Source organism: Meriones unguiculatus, chromosome 2 (assembly GCF_030254825.1).
Source record: "Meriones unguiculatus strain TT.TT164.6M chromosome 2, Bangor_MerUng_6.1, whole genome shotgun sequence".
Lineage (NCBI taxonomy): Eukaryota > Metazoa > Chordata > Mammalia > Rodentia > Muridae > Meriones > Meriones unguiculatus.
This window is the reverse complement of record NC_083350.1, coordinates 64,806,488-64,823,930: the sequence shown is the minus strand read 5'-3', so window position 1 is coordinate 64,823,930 and position 17,443 is coordinate 64,806,488. Positions and strand designations below refer to the sequence as shown.

The following is a 17,443-nucleotide window of genomic DNA, read 5'->3' as shown; positions in this document are numbered from 1 at the left end:
TTCACTGTAATTCTTTTTAGCCTTGACTGAGGACCCAACATTAAGATAGATTATCTTGGGATTTTTCTCTTCTATCCAGTATGGAAGAGCTTCATATTAAGGCTTGCACATACATTTGGTTGACACAAGTATCTTTTAGAATACTAATTCTAAGTTGTTTTATTATTCTTCATACTTACTTAGAGAATTAGATGGTAAGATAAAGATTGAATAGCATTTCTTAGATTGTTTTAAGATACCTAATCTTTGAAAATCATTTCAATTTTAAAATTCAATATAGTTCATGAAACTCCTATTTATTTAATTATTTCTATTGCATACTTTAAAGACTATAATTTTTATATTATAGAGACATCTTTTGTTTACTTTATGACTTAAAACAAAACGTAGGTTTTTTTTTATTCTTTGATTTTTCTGGCCATATTCTCTGATTCATTTGTAATATTTTTAATATTCAAATTCTCTTTACTAATACTTGGTAAGATTCACGTAACTCTTTGCTTATAAACCAAAAATTGCCTTTCTTAATTAGCTGCAGCTTCTTTTATGTAAAGGCAGCACTGGGGATATAGCAGGAACTACTTAGCACAAATTAATCATGTGACTTATGATTAAGTCACATTATGATTTTGATTATAATTAACTCAATGCATTTACCTTTATTGAATACTGAACTTGTAAGAGATCCAGTCTGAGCCCTTTGTTTGTGGCTGAACAATGATGTCTCTAATTTTTACTCAGATTGGGCATGTCCAGAGAAGAATCTGTGAAGCTTACTTCTGGACCAAGCCATGACGGAGCTGAAGGGAGTTCCTCCCACGGGAACTCTGGCATTCCGGGTGCTTCGGCACAGACTGCATTACAAGAACAGCAACCAAAAATCATGAAAACTTCAGCTTCCTCAGAGCCCGACTTCCGCACTACCATTTGTCCAATGTTAGAGGTTCCAGTGAAGGATGTAATGACAGAATCAGAAACAGAAGACATCTTTATCCCCGAGGAATCTGTGATTCAGGAGGAAGTGGCAGAAGAGGTAGAGACAAGTATTTATGAATGTCAAGATGAAACTCATAAGACCATCCCTGAGATTTCCGAGGATTCTGAAAGTCCAGCCACCTCTTGTGAAGAGCCCCAGGTAGTAGCACCTGTAGATGGCTTGGAGTCCTGTGTAGTAATGAATGATATTTTAGAAACTTTACCTCATATTGAAGTGAAGATAGATGAGAAATTGGAATGTCCCCAGGAAGAAATGTCAGTTGTCATTGACCAACTGGAAATCTGTGACTCTCTTGTTCCTTGCGCTTCATCTGTCACTCATGTCCTTGATGCAGAACAGAAGGAACAAGAAACCACCATAGAGACCAGCACTATAGCTCTGGGAGCAGAGCCATCTTCTCTCGAAAGCCAGCTTCCAAATGAGGGAATTGCTGTAGATATGGAGCTACAGAGTGACCCTGAAGAACAGCTCTCGGAAAATGCTTGCATCTCTGAGACTTCCTTCTCCTCTGAGAGCCCAGAGGAAGCATGTGCCAGCCTTCCGTCCCCAGGTGGGGAAACACAGTCCACATCTGAAGAGTCATGCACCCCAGCCTCTCTGGAAACAACATTCTGTTCTGAGGTGTCCAGCACTGAGAATACAGATAAGTACAACCAGAGGAATCCTACTGATGATAGCCTTCACGCATCTTTGGTATCAGAGGTCTCTCCACTAGCCACCTCACCTGAAATCTCAGAAGCATCTCTTATGTCCAACTTACCTCTGACATCCGAGGCATCCCCAGTGTCCAACTTACCTCTGACATCAGAAGCATCTCCAATGTCTGATTTACCACTGACGTCAGAAACTTCCTCAGTGTCTTCCATGCTACTCACCACTGAGACACCTTTTGTATCCAGTTTGCCAATTCCTGCAGAGACTTCTCCAATTTCTAATTCTTCCATGAGTGAAAGAATGGTACATCAACAGAGAAAGTCACCTTCGGGATCTGAAGAAGCTCTCTCTCCACAGAAAGATGAACCTTCTGTCCCCACCAAGTCCCTGGGAGAGAACCTTGTCTCCCACCCAAAGCCTTTGTCCAACGTTCCAGAACCCATCAACATGAGTTCTTCCATTGTGCCTGATGCACTGCCACCTGAAGAACTGCACAGCCAGACTCTGAGTAAAGAGCCTTGCCACTCTCACATCGAAATGGAGAAGCTCTACACTCCTTCCATCCCAGAACTTCCTTCTACAGAAATGATGAAAGTTAAAAACCATAGTGTCCTGCAGAGAACTGAAAAGAAAGGGGTGTCTTCACCATTGGAATTCCCTGTCTTTTCTGAGGAGACGGAGACTAAGGGGAGCGAGCTTCCAGCAGCTAAACTACAGGACAAGCCATATGTGCCATCAGTAGATAAGGCTCCATTCCTAGAGGGCTCAAGAAACAAAATGCATAAGCAGGCCAGTACACTGAGCCGACTGGAGACCCCATATACTTCCAAAGCATCAGAGCCCTCCAAGTCACCCGATGGGATAAGAAATGAAAGCAGAGAGTCAGAGATAGTAAAGAGGAAGACTTTGGAACATAGCTTTGGAATATGTAAAGAAAAACGAGCTAGGATAGAAGATGACCAGTCAGCTCGGGGCCTAGCTTCCAGCAGTCCACCTGAGAAAGAGCAGCCGCCACGTGAGGAGCCCCGGGTTCCCCCTCTCAAGGTATGGTATTTTAAACAGACTAATCTGTAGATATGATCCCTTCCTTAGAAACTTAATTTTCAGAAATTAGATATTTCTTTAGGCTTCACATAGAAAACTGTAATGTACTCATGCCCACTCTAACATAATTATTTTTAAAAAACTGCATAGAAGAGATTTCAGAGATGGACTGGTGGCTAAGAACACTTAGCACTCTTGCAGGGGGCCCGTGTTCATTGCCAGCATCCATATCAGGTGACTCAACAGCAGCTTTAATTCCTGTTCCAGAGTTTCTGAAGCTTTCTGTCCCCGTGGTACTTGCAAGGACAATGCAGCATGCATGAACATACATTTAAAAAATTTTTAAATAAGCTATACATTGTTTCTGTCCACAAAGATCTGAATTATCCACATGTTTGAAAGCAAGATTTAAGAACAATGAGGAGAAGGGTAGGGTCTAGGGGCCCCTACACATTTCAAAGAGGTCAGGACTTTTATGGACTTTTATCTCATGGTACAGACGAGAGACTTCGGAAAGTATGAGATATATTGACGTTCTATCGGCTTGCATCAGAAGCAGAGCTGGCACTGAGAGATGAGGGCCCAACAAACATTGAACAGCCACTGTCACTGCCAAGGATAGAGTGCCTGGCTTAGGGGCACTCTTGAATACTTCTTAAGCAAAATAACACAATTCCTTTGTGAACTGTGAGAGAATGCAATAGCTGTATCAATAATGTGTCAATAAATCTAAGACTTTGTTTCCAAGATATTAAAGAGACCTCAGAGGATAACAAATCATAAAGCTTTATGGACAGATAATCCTGTTTAGATACTTTGATTTTATCCTGGACCAGTTTATGTTTTATTATTTTAAGAAAATACGTATGTTAAAGAATATATAGATGGGTCAGAAAGCTGAAAGTTTTAATTCAAAAGAAAAATCAGAGGATTTTAAATTTTTCTCTGCTCTGTTATGTTCATCTGTGGCTTTTGTCATGGCAGTTTATGTTTAATCAAAGGATAATTTCCTCATTACAGGCTGCTGTAGAATTAAGATCATATTAAGCTTCTAAAAAGTACTAGTTTCTTATATTGCTGTGTTACACCCAATTTTGTAGGCGATTCAGGATCTTTACAAGGCTGTGTTAAGAGTGTGGTTATAGTTTTCAACTTACTAAAGCAGTTTCTATTAAATAAGTCTCTAAACATTTAAAGATGCAAACAGCAATTAATAAGCCACACTGCTGTTTAATTTTGTAAACCATAGAAAGAAAAACATAAATATGCTTTTTGGAAGAATTTTTTAGATATGACAGTGTTTTTTTTTTCTAATCAAAAGCTGATTTTCAGACTGCTATGCACTTTATTTAAATATGTATTAATAGATTGAGTAGGTAGGTATAGGATAGATGTATGATAGATGATATATGTTTTCAGTACAAAAGGAAACTAAATGCATACTTAGTATGTGGCTGGAATATCTTGATTAAGCAGACTTAGGTAGAATTTTAATATGTTTAATTATTTAGGCTAAGGGAAATATTTAGGATAAAAAATGTAACCAATCCCTCTGGCAAACAGGTGATTCTTGGCCATGGATTGGAGAATGTGACTTGTAAGCAGTTTGCACATTAGTAAAATGGATTGCTCAGATAGAGACGTTCTACCAAATGTCCAGAAATGCAGCCTAGGGGGGAAGATCCAGTACCAGTCCAGAAGTTATAATGTCCATATAGACATATGTTTTGGAGACATGTATAAATCTTGTGGGGAAATCTTGTTCTAAATGGAGAGGGGAAGGACAGGGAGAACATGCCCATGAACAGCCAACTCAGGTGTCCACAGACTCTCTGCCATTATCTAATTGTAAAAATATCTGAACAGACAATGTCTAAGTTTGAAACGAGGACAGGAACTAGACCCTTTCAGCCCCCGAACTGACTCTGAGGATGTTCTTAACGATAAGGTCCATCACAGACTTCCCCAAGGGAAGCTATAGTCTAATTCTTGTGCCTCATAAGTGAGCTAATGACCCTTTAACCTGTTGACCATCGTGACTAGGTAAGCGGTGTAGACTGGGACAGGTGCAGTGTACCAATAGATGATATGAAATGATCGATATTAAAGGAAATCACGCAGCTGATATTCTTTTGGAAAGGCAGTAGTCAAGTCACCCACATGTGATTTTATGAAAATGTCAGGACAGGGCTTAAGTACAGCATCCTCTGTGTATATAAATCCACTGACCAGAAAGTTTAGAAGTTTTTTCATAGAGTTCCTTTGCACACAGTAGGCAGCATGCCAGGTGTTGATGAGAGTCTATCAAAACTATACCACCCTCCGACCATGGAGCCACTGAGGCACACAGTGACCGTCCAAAAGATGGTCATCTTTGCACAGAGCCAGGATGACAATTTTTGTCTCTGGGATTCCTGGCCAGAGCTTTTTTCTTTAGACTAAATGAAGGGAGGCTAAACTGAGTTAAACATCTCAGTTGGTTTGTTTTTCTCTAGAAGGAAAAGTAGTTTTAAAAGTAAGTATTTTTGCCTTTATTTCTGTCTATCTATCTCTATCATCTATCTGTTACCTATCTATCATCAATCAATATATCTATTTATCATCTATCTTTCTATTATATATCTATCTTTGATCTATTTATATTATATATCATTTATCTATCATCCATCTATCTACCTATATATCTCTATCTATCACCTATCTATCATCTATCATCAATCAACATATCTATTTATCATCTATCATCTATATTTCTATTTATATCATCTATCATCCGTCTATTTATCTATGTCATCTATCATTTATCTATCATCTATCTATCTATCTATCTATCTATCTATCTACCTACCTACCTACCTATCTACCTACTTACCTTTCTACCTACTTGTCACCTATTTTTTGAGACATGGTCTCCCTCTGCTGCCCAGGCTGGCCTGGAACTCACTATACAACATAGGCTAACCGCAGACTCTAAGATACAAGTGTGTTCCACCATGTGTGAGCTAATCTCATGCTAAGAAGCATGACATTTGTTCTATTCATACATGACTTTAACAAGATCCCTCATATTTTGCTAAATGAAATTACTGGCTGATGCCTTTACAGATGAAAGACTTCAGTGTCATATTCATTCTGTACTTTTTGTTTATATCCTAAATGGTATGTTCTGGCATTGAGATATATTTCAATCCACATTATAACTGAATGCTGCTCAACCCCACCCACTAACCATTTGTTTTTAAGTGGTTCTCATGGAGGCTCAGCCTGTCTCAAGCTCAGTGAGATCAGATCTCATTGTGTGGCCTGAAACTAGTTATGTAGACCAGGCTGGCTCCTGGTCATGGAGAAGCACCTACCTTTATTTCCTGAGTGCTGGGACTACAGACATATAAACCAGGTTTTTATGTTTGCTAAACAATCACTCTACAAGCTGAGTGATATCCATAGTCTCATCCTCCCTTTGAGTTACTGTACCCCACCAGCCTCCTCACTGGTTACACACTAACATCTTTTCATCCCCTCTTCTTTCAGATACAGCTTTCTAAAATTGGGCCACCTTTCATCATCAAGAGCCAGCCAGTCTCCAAAGCAGAGTCCCGGGCGTCCACTAGCACATCAGTCAGCAGTGGTAGAAACACAGGAGCCAGGACCCTTGCAGACATCAAGGCCCGTGCCCAACAAGCCCGTGCCCAGCGCGAGGCTGCTGCAGCTGCTGCGGTTGCAGCCGCAGCGAGCATTGTCTCAGGGGCCATGGGAAGCCCAGGAGAGGGTGGGAAGGCAAGAACCCTGGCCCACATCAAAGAGCAGACCAAAGCTAAGCTCTTTGCAAAACATCAGGCCAGGGGCCACCTCTTCCAGACCTGCAAGGAGACCCGGTTGCCTACTGTCAGCTCCAAGGAAGAATCTCTCAATATGGAAACCTCTTCTACCCCGGAAACAAAGATGGAAGGCTCCGCTGGTGTCATCATCGTCAATCCAAACTGCAGATCTCCTAGCAGCAAGCCCACACACATCCGGGAGACCGCCACTGTATTACAGCAGCCTCTGAACGCCCCTCAGATTCCAGAAACTGCCACTGACTTATCCGTGCATAGTTCTGACGACAACATACCTGTGTCACACTTAACTGAGAAAATTGTCTCATCTACCTCTTCTGAAAATAGCAGTGTACCCATACTTCTAAATAAAAGTCCCATCAACCCCGTCCCTATGTCTGTCTGCAGCACTGCTGTGTCGGGAGCAATTAAAGAGCATCCCTTTGTGAGTCCTGTTGACAAATCCTCTGTCCTCATGTCTGTCGACAGTACAAACAGTACGATTTCTGCTTGTAACATAAGCATGTTGAATTCCATCCAGGGATCTGACGCTCCGTGCATAGCCCTTCTACCAAAATGCATCAACAGGACTCCTATCCCAGCTGCTCCAGAAGGTACTGGACAGTCTAACTCCATGGATGGTAAGGCTCTGCTTGTATCTGGCAGCAAGGCTGCTAACTTAGTGTCCAGTCAGTACGCTTCTGTGGCAGCTCCTACCACTGGAAGTAATTTGCCAAACCATCTCTGCACTAGCTCTGTCTTGATTCCCCCCACAGGGATTAATAACAGATTCGCTTCTGAAAAGATAGCCATGCCTGGGAGTGAAGAACAGGCCACAGTGTCCATGGCGGCCACCATGAGAACAGCCCTCAGCGGTGGGGATTCAGTGGCTGTCACCGATCCACTGGTCTCACGCCAGCCCGTTGCAATGTTTGCGGGAAACGTGCTCACCATAAACTCGTACGACAGTCCCCCCAAACTAAGCGGGGACAGCTCGGACAAAAACCCAGCACCTCGGAACAGGACAGACAATTCTGGAAAACCTCAGCAGCCACCAGGGGGCTTTGCCCCAGCAACCATAAACAGGTCAATTCCATGTAAAGTCATCGTAGACCACAGCACGACACTGACCTCCAGTCTGTCTCTGACCGTCTCCATTGAAAGTGCAGAAGCAAGCGTGGATCCCCAGAGCCGGTCCCTGAGGACAGACGTATCCATACAGCCGGTGGCATGTCCTCAGGTGTCTGTCATCAGTAGACCTGAGCAGGTCACCAGTGAAGGTGCCGACCATGGCCCTGTTTTCATTGCTGCTTCTACAGCCAAACAGGACTGTAAGACAGTGCAGACCACTTGCACTGGTCTCCGAGAATTGCCCCTTGCTCTTCCAGATAAACTCAATGACATGACTGCACCCGGTCTTGGCTTCGCTGAGCAGGCACGAAACGCAAGTGCTTTCAAGACCGAAACAGACACAGCCTGTAGCAATCAGTATAACCCAGGAAACCGGATTTGCTGGAGTGAAGACCCAATGAGAAACACAGGACAGCCTGTGGTGAGTCATCCGGGTTCGAGTAAACAGAAGGAACACCCAGAGCAGAGTGCTTTGAAGGCTGTCAAGACAGAGCACGCCAGCTATGCACACGTGTCAGACCACCACCCTAGGAACCTCATCGCCAACGTCAGTCTTCCCGTGAAGCCCGAACCTCATGAAGCAGACAAGGGCTTCAGAATGGACACTGAGGATTTCCCTGGCCTCGAGCATCCTCCTCCAGCCACGGAGGTGACAAGCAGTGCTAGTGTGCAACCAGCACAGGTCGTGAAGCCTTCCACCACGAGCCCCGTGGAAGAGGCCGTTCCCTTGGCTGCAGACACCCTGAAAAGACTTCCAAGCTCGGGCAGTTCGAGTTGCCGCCTGTCTTCTGTGGAAGCTAACAACCCCCTGGTGACGCAGTTACTGCAGGGCAACCTGCCTCTGGAAAAGGTGTTACCACAGCCAAGACTGGGAGCCAAACTTGAAATCAACAGGCTCCCGCCGCCACTCCAAACTACCTCAGTGGGTAAGACAGGGCTGGAGAGAAGCATGGTGGAAATGCCATCCAGCTCTCCAAATCCAGACGGTAAGGGCTACCTGGCAGGGACTCTAGCGCCACTCCAAATGAGAAAGCGAGAAAACCATCCCAAAAAGAGAGCAGCCAGGACGGTGGGAGAACACGCTCAAGTCAAGTGCGAGCCAGGGAAGGTGGTGATGGCGCCAGACGTCAAAGCGGTACCCTGCGTCATCAGTCCAGGCATGAGTCAGCTAGGACCCAGCCAGCCATTCAAGCAAGAGAGACTCAGTAAGCCCTCCATGGCCAACAGGATCATGCCCAGCCCCGAGGTCAAACAGCAGAAGCGGCTGTTGCCTGCGTGTAGCTTCCAGCCAGGCCTGTTCCATGTGAACAAAAACGATGGCTTCCATGCTGACACCGGTACCTCCCACAGACAGCAGTTCTACCAAATGCCCATGGCTGCCAGGGGACCCCTTCCCACTGCTGCTCTGTTACAGACCTCTCCCAAGACCCCAGTGGGCTGCAGTGCATTCGCCTTCAACAGGCATCTTGAACAAAAGGCACTGGGAGATGTTAATCTTCCTTCAGCACCTCACCAGCTAAGACTAGCTAATATGCTGTCCCCCAGCGTGCCCATAAAAGAAGGCGACGACGGGGGAGGCACCACACACGCGATGCCAGGCAAAGCAGTGGTCCATCCTCCGCTGCCACCTCCCCCGCCGCCTCCCCCACCGCCCCCTCCGCCCTTGTCCCTGCCGCCGCCACCCCCCTCCACCACCTCCACTACCTCCTCCTCTCCCAACTGTAGACGTCCCATCCGATCAGAAGCAACCGCCAGTCACCATGGAAACCACTAAGCGACTCAGTTGGCCCCAGTCCACGGGCCTATGTAGCAATATCAAATCAGAACCTCTTTCTTTTGAGGAAGGTTTAAGCAGCAGCTGTGAACTGGGCATGAAACAGGTTTCATATGACCAGAATGAAGTGAAAGAACAGCTGAAGGCATTTGCGTTAAAGAATGCAGAGTTTTCTTCCTACTTGCTCTCTGAGCCCCAGAAGCCCTTCACCCAACTAGCTGCTCAAAAATTACCAGTACCACAGCAACAACCACTCTGTGGAAGTTACCCAACCATACACTTTGGGAGCACAAATTTCAAAAGGGCAGCATCTGCCATTGAGAAGTCCATTGGGATTCTGGGAAGTGGCTCTAGCCCCGCCACCACCACAGGGCTGGCAGGTCAGAGCACTCCGATGACCGTTCAGAACTTCGCAGACAACAGCAACGCAGACGAGTTAGAGCTGAAATGTTCTTGCCGGCTCAAAGCCATGATCGTGTGCAAAGGCTGCGGAGCCTTCTGCCACGATGACTGCATAGGTCCTTCCAAACTTTGTGTAGCTTGCCTGGTTGTCCGATAAGAGCCGAGTGAAAGATGCCGTGCCCCGCCCCCGCCCCCACCCGCCCCTCCACCCCATTTTTAACATGAAAACGCCTGACATCATTAGCAAGGAGTCAAATAAGGAAGGCGTAGGCTTCTGTGCCGGCATATCTCATTGAGGAGCAAGTCATCTGTTTTTTTGTTTGTTTGTTTGGTTGGTTGGTTGGTTTTTTTTCTAAGTAATTATTTTCTTACGTTTCTCATACAGGGGAAGATGCAACACACATGAATGGCTTGTGCCTGTTTAGTCACCATTCTCAGCTTTGATGTGTTTCTGTCTGTGTATTAAAAGTCACTGCCTCATTCATATATATATATATATATATATATATATATATATATATAATTTTTTTCTGTTTCAGCCCAGGCCTAGACAGTAAGGGCATCCTGAGTTTACTAATCACCAGATATGCAGATGTTGAAAACTATGATAGGTATAGTGTAAGCTGGCCACGTCTCTTTCTGTAGATTGGACATCACAGCAAGCATTTCTCCAGTGATTCTGTGGGACCTGCCCTTCCCCAGTGGTTGAAGACATAGTAGGAATGGGAGCCTGCTTTAACAACAACATTCCTTATATTTATTCTGATCACTGAAGGTGCATGAAGGATGTGTCAGTGAACTCCACTGTCCAAGCTCTCTTTCCTCCTTTCTTACTCTTTCTCAGAGACTGGCAGAAAACCTGAATTGGCTTTGGATTTTTGTCCACAAATTGTGGTCGAATGTGCATTGTGAGTTGACAATGGGGCTTCATGAGATAGGTGGTCTGATTGTAGCCCTTGGATATCTGATAATGTAAAATCCATTGGCTTATAGCCATGGACCAAGATTAGGTGGTGTTCCACAGGTGGCTTTTAAGAGCAACTATGAAAGAAAATCCATGCCCTAATATTAAAAACAAACAATAAAATGTTGCGCATGCATGTATCATGGGTTGATGACATAAAATATTAGCCATTCTAATCACTCTAATCCAATTACCACGTATAAATTGGGCGTGGGTGGAGCAGCTGTAGCCTTTCACCATGCCAGTGTACTCTGGCCGCCTCCTTTTGCAAGTTTCATTGTTGATAGGGACTACAGAAGGTTGCGTGAAGGGTAACATTTTTCAAAACCCTTTCTACCCTTTTGATTCACAGTCTGTACAGCTGTCTTTGACTCTGGAATAACCCTTATCAAAAAAAAAAGTCACCCCCTCCAGCATGCGTTGCTATTTCTTTCCTCATACCTGGGGGAGTGGACATGGAGAGAGGGTGGTGTACCTCACGCTTCTCTTCTGTGCTTGCCCAGTGAAAACTGAGCCTCTGAGAGCCATCCATGCGCTGACTAACCTCATACCGGAGACAGCTGTGCTGACGAGGTGCTCTGTTCCCAAAAGCAAGCTCAAAAGCACAAGCATGCAGCGAGAAGATGAAGGAGAAGTACACCCATTTAAGTTCAGCTTCAGAGCACAAAATGTAGAGTGCCATTAACCCATTGATTGTGCCTGTAGAATTAAAATCAAAAGAATCCAGAGGGGGGGGGAATCACATGTCCAGAGTGAAAGATATTTTCATGTGGGATCATCTTGTCAATGTAAACTCTCTTGACATTCCTTGAAAATGCATCTTAAAGTTTAACTGGAATGAGTAGAAAATACATTCCTGAAAGAAAGAAAAACACGTTTTTTGTTTTTTTTTTAAGAAAAAAAAAAAAGACACACAACCAGCTGTGGTGGGGTTTATTTATTTATTTATTTTTGTCCTCTAAATTTTTTTTGTTGTGATGTTGCCAAATTTCTTTAGGTGGCGGGGACATTGTTTTAACAAATTACTGAATGTGAAAGATCCTTTATCTTAAGAGAGAAGAGCAAAGGAAGGCCTGCCTGTGGCAGTGGTTGGGTGCCTCGGCCCTGTCACTGCCTTTCATATCAAAGCTAACAGAATTGACAATGGAGAAAGCCAGCGCTGCTCTTGGCAGGCTCTACCCCAGGACTGCAGCCTTAGGGCTGGGGTAGTGAGCTGCCTGCCTGCCAGGGTATATCTGCACGCTGTGCTTGTCAGTGATGCCCTTATGGTCTGCTTGGGTAGGATGTCGTCTTAGTTTTGAAGATTGTGCTCTTAGCCTCGCAGCGGGGCACCCCAGTACACCATGACACTTGCATGCCAACCCCTTCCTGTTTAATCGCTGCTATTCCAGCGTCAGATACTGTCTACACCAGCAGATCCTGAACTACAACGCCAGTACCTGACACTTGTTAAACCCAAGTCTACGAAGCCTTTGCACTCTGTATGAGAGGGACAGTTGAGGCTGAAGGGATACTGAGCTCATTGTCAGCTGCGCCTTTTTTTTTTTTTTTAAATACTGCCTGCCAATTGCTTCCTGGGAATAAAGAAAAAGTGTCCTTCTGTATGTTTGGATTTTTCACATAGTAAGTTTGGAAATTCAAATGTTGATAATGCATGGATTCTGTCACCCAGGTCCAAAGAACATCATTTTTCTAGATCTTCCTCTTTTCTGCCCCAGTTCAAATTCTCGATGTTCTCTTATGGTTTATTTTCCTGAGACATAATCTTTGGAGTGACTACAATAACAAAATTCGGAAGCGAAGTGTCGGCTAAGTGTCTTGTGGGTACGCGTTTCACATTTATATGAAAGCCAGCATATTTGAATTGGGCAAGCAGCTTCTCAGCTTCCTGATTCTATCTGTTTCTGCGTGTGTGCAGCCAGACAATGCTATTTACGACGCGGTTACGGTGATGTGATGTGCAAACTACATGTGTGCATTTTCCTGATTTGGACAAAGCTAGTCCCCTGTCAGGAACAGAACTTGCACATGTAACATGTATTTATTGTTAATCACAAAGGATGTATTTCTCAAAAGAGCACTTTTGGAGCAGGGAATGGGAAGGAGACTACCATGCCCTATTCCCCTCCATGTGATATGCATATGCCTGAGGTATATAAAGCATTTAGCTAGTTAATGGGCATGTTAATAAAAGCATTTTGATGCAAATTCATTTTCAAAATGAAGATATTTTTCATTCCCAAAAGTGAGAATGCAAAACGCAATGACCAGAGCACCATAGTTATGTAGAGTATTTCCCTGTAAAGGCCTAGTGTTAAGAAACAAACTTGAAAATCTATGAGGCTGAGCCAGGTTGCTAGAAAGACTTCATGGCGGTGTCTGCTTCCGGGGTGAGCTATGGAGGCATAGCTGACTTCTGGAGGTTGGATATCCTTACTCAGTTCAAAATAAGCATACAGAAATCAGTTCGTACCTGTGGTGCTTTATAATGTCAAAAATATTGGGGTTTTTTTGTTTGTTTGTTTGTTTGTTTTCTTAAAGTACATGATGCTGCAAGCCTGATTCCTTTACAAACACTCGCACAATTTCAAAAGAGGGATTTGCTATAGCCAGTCTCCCTGCTTCTCCGGGTGAGGTCTGAGGAAGCCCAGGTGTTAGACGCTGAAGCCAAGCTTAGGCCCGAATGGTCCTAGCCTGGTGTTGAAGCTCAGTATCCCAGTCGCTGCCTGGGGATACCTACCCCACCGAACACACAGAGCTCAGACTCCAGTCCATCTGTGCTCCCCGAGAACAATGTGAAAAGTCCTGGGACAGAACTCATCAACTGTCAGGGGCCTATGTAGCCAAAATGTCACTGTAAGAATTGTGTCGCCTCCTGTCCTCATGTTTGTCACTGTAAAGCGAGCGAAAGGCATTTTTACTATAATTTAAAGGAGCTGCTGTTTTTAATAGCATACACTATTTAGCTTTGAACTATATTTTATAGTCACAGAATAATCTAGACTGTAGAGAGACTTTGTTGTGTTTGTGCTGTTCACGAATGTTCCAGAAAAGTGCTTTACCTGGTTTCCCCTCACTTCCTGGCTCTGCTGTATCCCCTCCTTGCTTCACAGAAATCCGATCTCATTCATGTTTTCAGTACCATTCTTTTCTTTAAAAAAAAAAAAAAGTGTTTGTGCATATTGTTTCTTCTTTTGGTCAGTATTCTAAATGTTTACATCTGTTTGACATTAGCCGTTTAATGCCTTTTTTTTTTAAATTTTTCAAAGACGGAATTTACTCCTCCAGTGTAACAGCAAAATGTGAAGCTAACCCGAATACACCACGCATGGCACACACAGACTGGGGCCTAGGCCCTGACTGTACACAGACATTTCCTATCAGCATACAGAAAAGTGAAACCCTCCTTCAGTCCTCTACCAAAGAATATATTATTCCCACAGGAAAAACTCAGAAAGGTGTGTAAAACCCTCAGGAGGGGGTGAAGTTGATCCATAAAACTGCTACAACTGAACGGCGTTATGCTTGCTTTGATACCTGACTAAATGTGACTGGCTGCGTTGAAAAAATGAAAGTTTTAGGCAGTGTTTTGTTTAGAATTCAGGGATCATGCATTCTTTAATGGTGCTGTTTGTTTGTTTTTTTTTTTTTTTTAATTTCTTCTTTTTCTACAAAGAATAAAAAGTGTTGCCTACAAAAGTGACTGCTCATGATAATGTAAGTTAAATGGACCGTCTGTCTCTCTATGTTTCTATGTTTTGTTTTGTTTTTTCCCTTTCTCCAAGTAAGAATTTGGTTTCCATATAAAAATTTTCTGGAGAAAAATAAAGAAATGAAAACATGAAATATTTGTCATTTTAATTTGGTAGTGTCATGAGGTTTGAACATTCTATTCAGGAAAGCAGAAAAACACACATAGACTGTTGAATTATCTATTCTTATTTTTGGTGTGAGGAACTGTCGACATGTGAGTGTAACCATTGCTAATACAGGAAAAACAAATCGAGAGTGGCTGCCCCTATTGCAGTCTGCAGTGACATTTGGGCCTTTTCATGAGCATCTTAATTTTTTTATATCAAAAGCATTCATGTCAAAATGTTACTGCCAGAATTAACTTAAAGGAAAACAGTCATTTAAAAGAATTGTCCTGGTTAATATTGTATCCCAACTGAACTGGACTGGAGCTGTAGTTCTTTGTATGAACCATTAGCACCATTAGCACAAAATTGCCCCAGTCATGTTTATCTAGGGTAAAGAAATACACATATCTCCCTGGTAGGATGAATCAGAAACCATTAAACATAATTGGCTTCTCGGTTGGGAGGGCTTATGTGTGCCTATCTGTGCATGGTGTGCCTGAATGAGAGAGTTAATTCATATGGTACTGTTTAAAGTAAAAATTATCATTTACTATCCATGACACAGAGTTCTTCCTCTTACACAAAGGCACACAAATATGAGGGAGAGAAGTACATATGTATGTGGTATGTATGCATGTGTATGCTTTTTTGCATGTGGGGTGTCATATATGTATGTATGAATATGCATATGTATGTGTACCTGTGGGTGCCTAAACGTTTATATGAGTGCTGAGGAACGAGACTTGGGTCCTGATGCTTACACAGTAAGCCTTACCTGCTAGCCATCTCCTTGGCCCTTGCGTGCTTTTGAGGGAAGTAATTTCTGCGTGGTTCAAAGTAAGTGTCCCGAAGAATAAGGTCTTTGAATTCTGCCTTGGGCTTTTTCTAAGTAGATCAGTGGACAGTCCTCACAAGAATAAGAATATTTGCTACTCTTGAAAAGGATCATGGACACTAGAAAGTTACATACGGTTCATCCTGTTTTTGGTCTTTACCACAGCTTCTAAATTGAAAGTAAATTTCACTTGTGACCCAAATATACATCTCCAATTCCAAGTCACAATCTTCCTTCCAGAAAGAGGTGTTCAGACTTCCTATTCATCAATAATAAACGAACACAGGGGAAGTCAGTGCAGGATCAAGACTCTGCTAACACTTTGCTTGATTTTTTGGTGTTCGTATCCAATTCTTCCTGACCTGAGAAAGCGGGGTTACCTTATTAATAATGAAACAGAAACATCTTCTCACTGTGTTTGCCCCATGGAACTTGCAATAAGTATGTGTTCCCGAATAGGGAGAAATTTTAAACATGGTAAACACCTGTCTATCATCTCAAATTTCAAAATTAATTGAAAGGCCTGAGGAGAGTTCCCCATGATAATTTCTAAGGAAGCCTCTAAGATACTTTATAAACCCTTTCTTCCTTTAGCCTGTGGACTCAACATAAGTTTTTTTGTTTGCTTTCAGTCCTACACATTCTTATATAAAATCTCCATCAAAGATTTCTCTGCAGAGAAAAACAGTTATGGGAATTCAGCTAGTAACTTGAAAAGACACATTCAACAACAAAAATAAAAACTTAAAAAATACATCTTCCAATTAGGGTGCTGTATGCATGCTAGGTTCTTATCTTACTGCATGCCTGTCAAGCATTGAGAACACAGAATGGGGCTGAGAGTGGGCTCTCTTGGTAAAGCTCTTGCCCCGAGATATGTCGATCTGTTGGATTCCTGGAATTCATGTTTTAAAAGGAGCAGGTATGGGAGTGTGCCCTTGAAATCCCAGGGCTGCAGAGGCAGAGAGAGGTTCCTGGAAGACCGATGGGCAACTGAGTACAGCTGAAGCTGGTGGTGGTGTGGAAGAACACACCAATTCACTGTCCACTGCCAGACAGCCAGTGTGATAACATTTAATAAACACAGGGATTATATTTTGGGATGTATATGCAAATACACATATGCAATAACAATTGATTTGTTTAAAAAAAAAAGAGGCCGCGGATTTGAAGGGGAGCACTGAAGGGTTTATGGGAGGATCAGAGGAGAGGAATGAAAAAAGAAAAATGTTCTAATTAAAACACAGTATCAAAATTAAACAAAAGAATCTTGTTCTCTACTTGCACATACTCATCGTTATATAAATTTTTAAGATCCTTACTACATACTCTAACAAACAGTAATTTCTCAGGATTATTCCTACAGTGCAGACCCTTTTATTTTTTTTAATATTTTTTTTCAATGCAGTTTATTCAGAACCTTGAACAATCATCGGACCCTGGGGAAAGCCAGCCCACAGCTTAAATAGCCTCTGGGTAGCCAACCCCAGCGTGCCACGTGGGCAATGAAGATAGGTCCACATACATGGAAGCAAGCCAGATCCTCAGAATATTTTTAAGAACAATACTTTTAGTGCTCTTCTAACTATATCATCTTACAAATAAAATTATGGAAACCTGATATGTGATCAACTCCCCATAACTTTTATGTTAAGGAAAAGTAGCATGTAAGGAGTGGACGTCAGAATAGCTAACACTTACTGAGTGCTGAGTAGGCATTAGATCAAGCACTCTGCATATATTGATGCATAGATGAGGCAACCCTGTAGGAAAAGTGTTTTTATTCATTGTTTCATTTCTAAAATGAGTGAACTAGAGGTTCAAAGACATTAAATTGCTAAAGATTCTTAGCCATTATTTACCGGCTAGATAGTATGACTTTGAAAACCATGCTTTTAGTGAGCATTGTTTAATCAGTATTACCTACTAGTAGGAAATACTTAGAACAAAACACTTCATTTTACAAT

The 17,443-nt window shown here is 42.8% G+C and overlaps 1 protein-coding gene across 1 annotated transcript in view; it reads left to right on the top strand.

Annotated features, from left to right (window-relative positions):
* Positions 1-14,627, top strand: part of Asxl3 (ASXL transcriptional regulator 3) — a 118,460-nt gene extending 103,833 nt beyond the window's left edge. The window contains 3 exon segments of the mRNA XM_060377626.1: positions 742-2,695; positions 6,227-9,322; positions 9,324-14,627. Of these exon segments, the coding sequence (XP_060233609.1) occupies positions 742-2,695; positions 6,227-9,322; positions 9,324-9,974 (5,701 nt within the window). The 3' untranslated portion in view covers positions 9,975-14,627.
* The last annotated feature ends 2,816 nt before the right edge of the window (positions 14,628-17,443 follow it).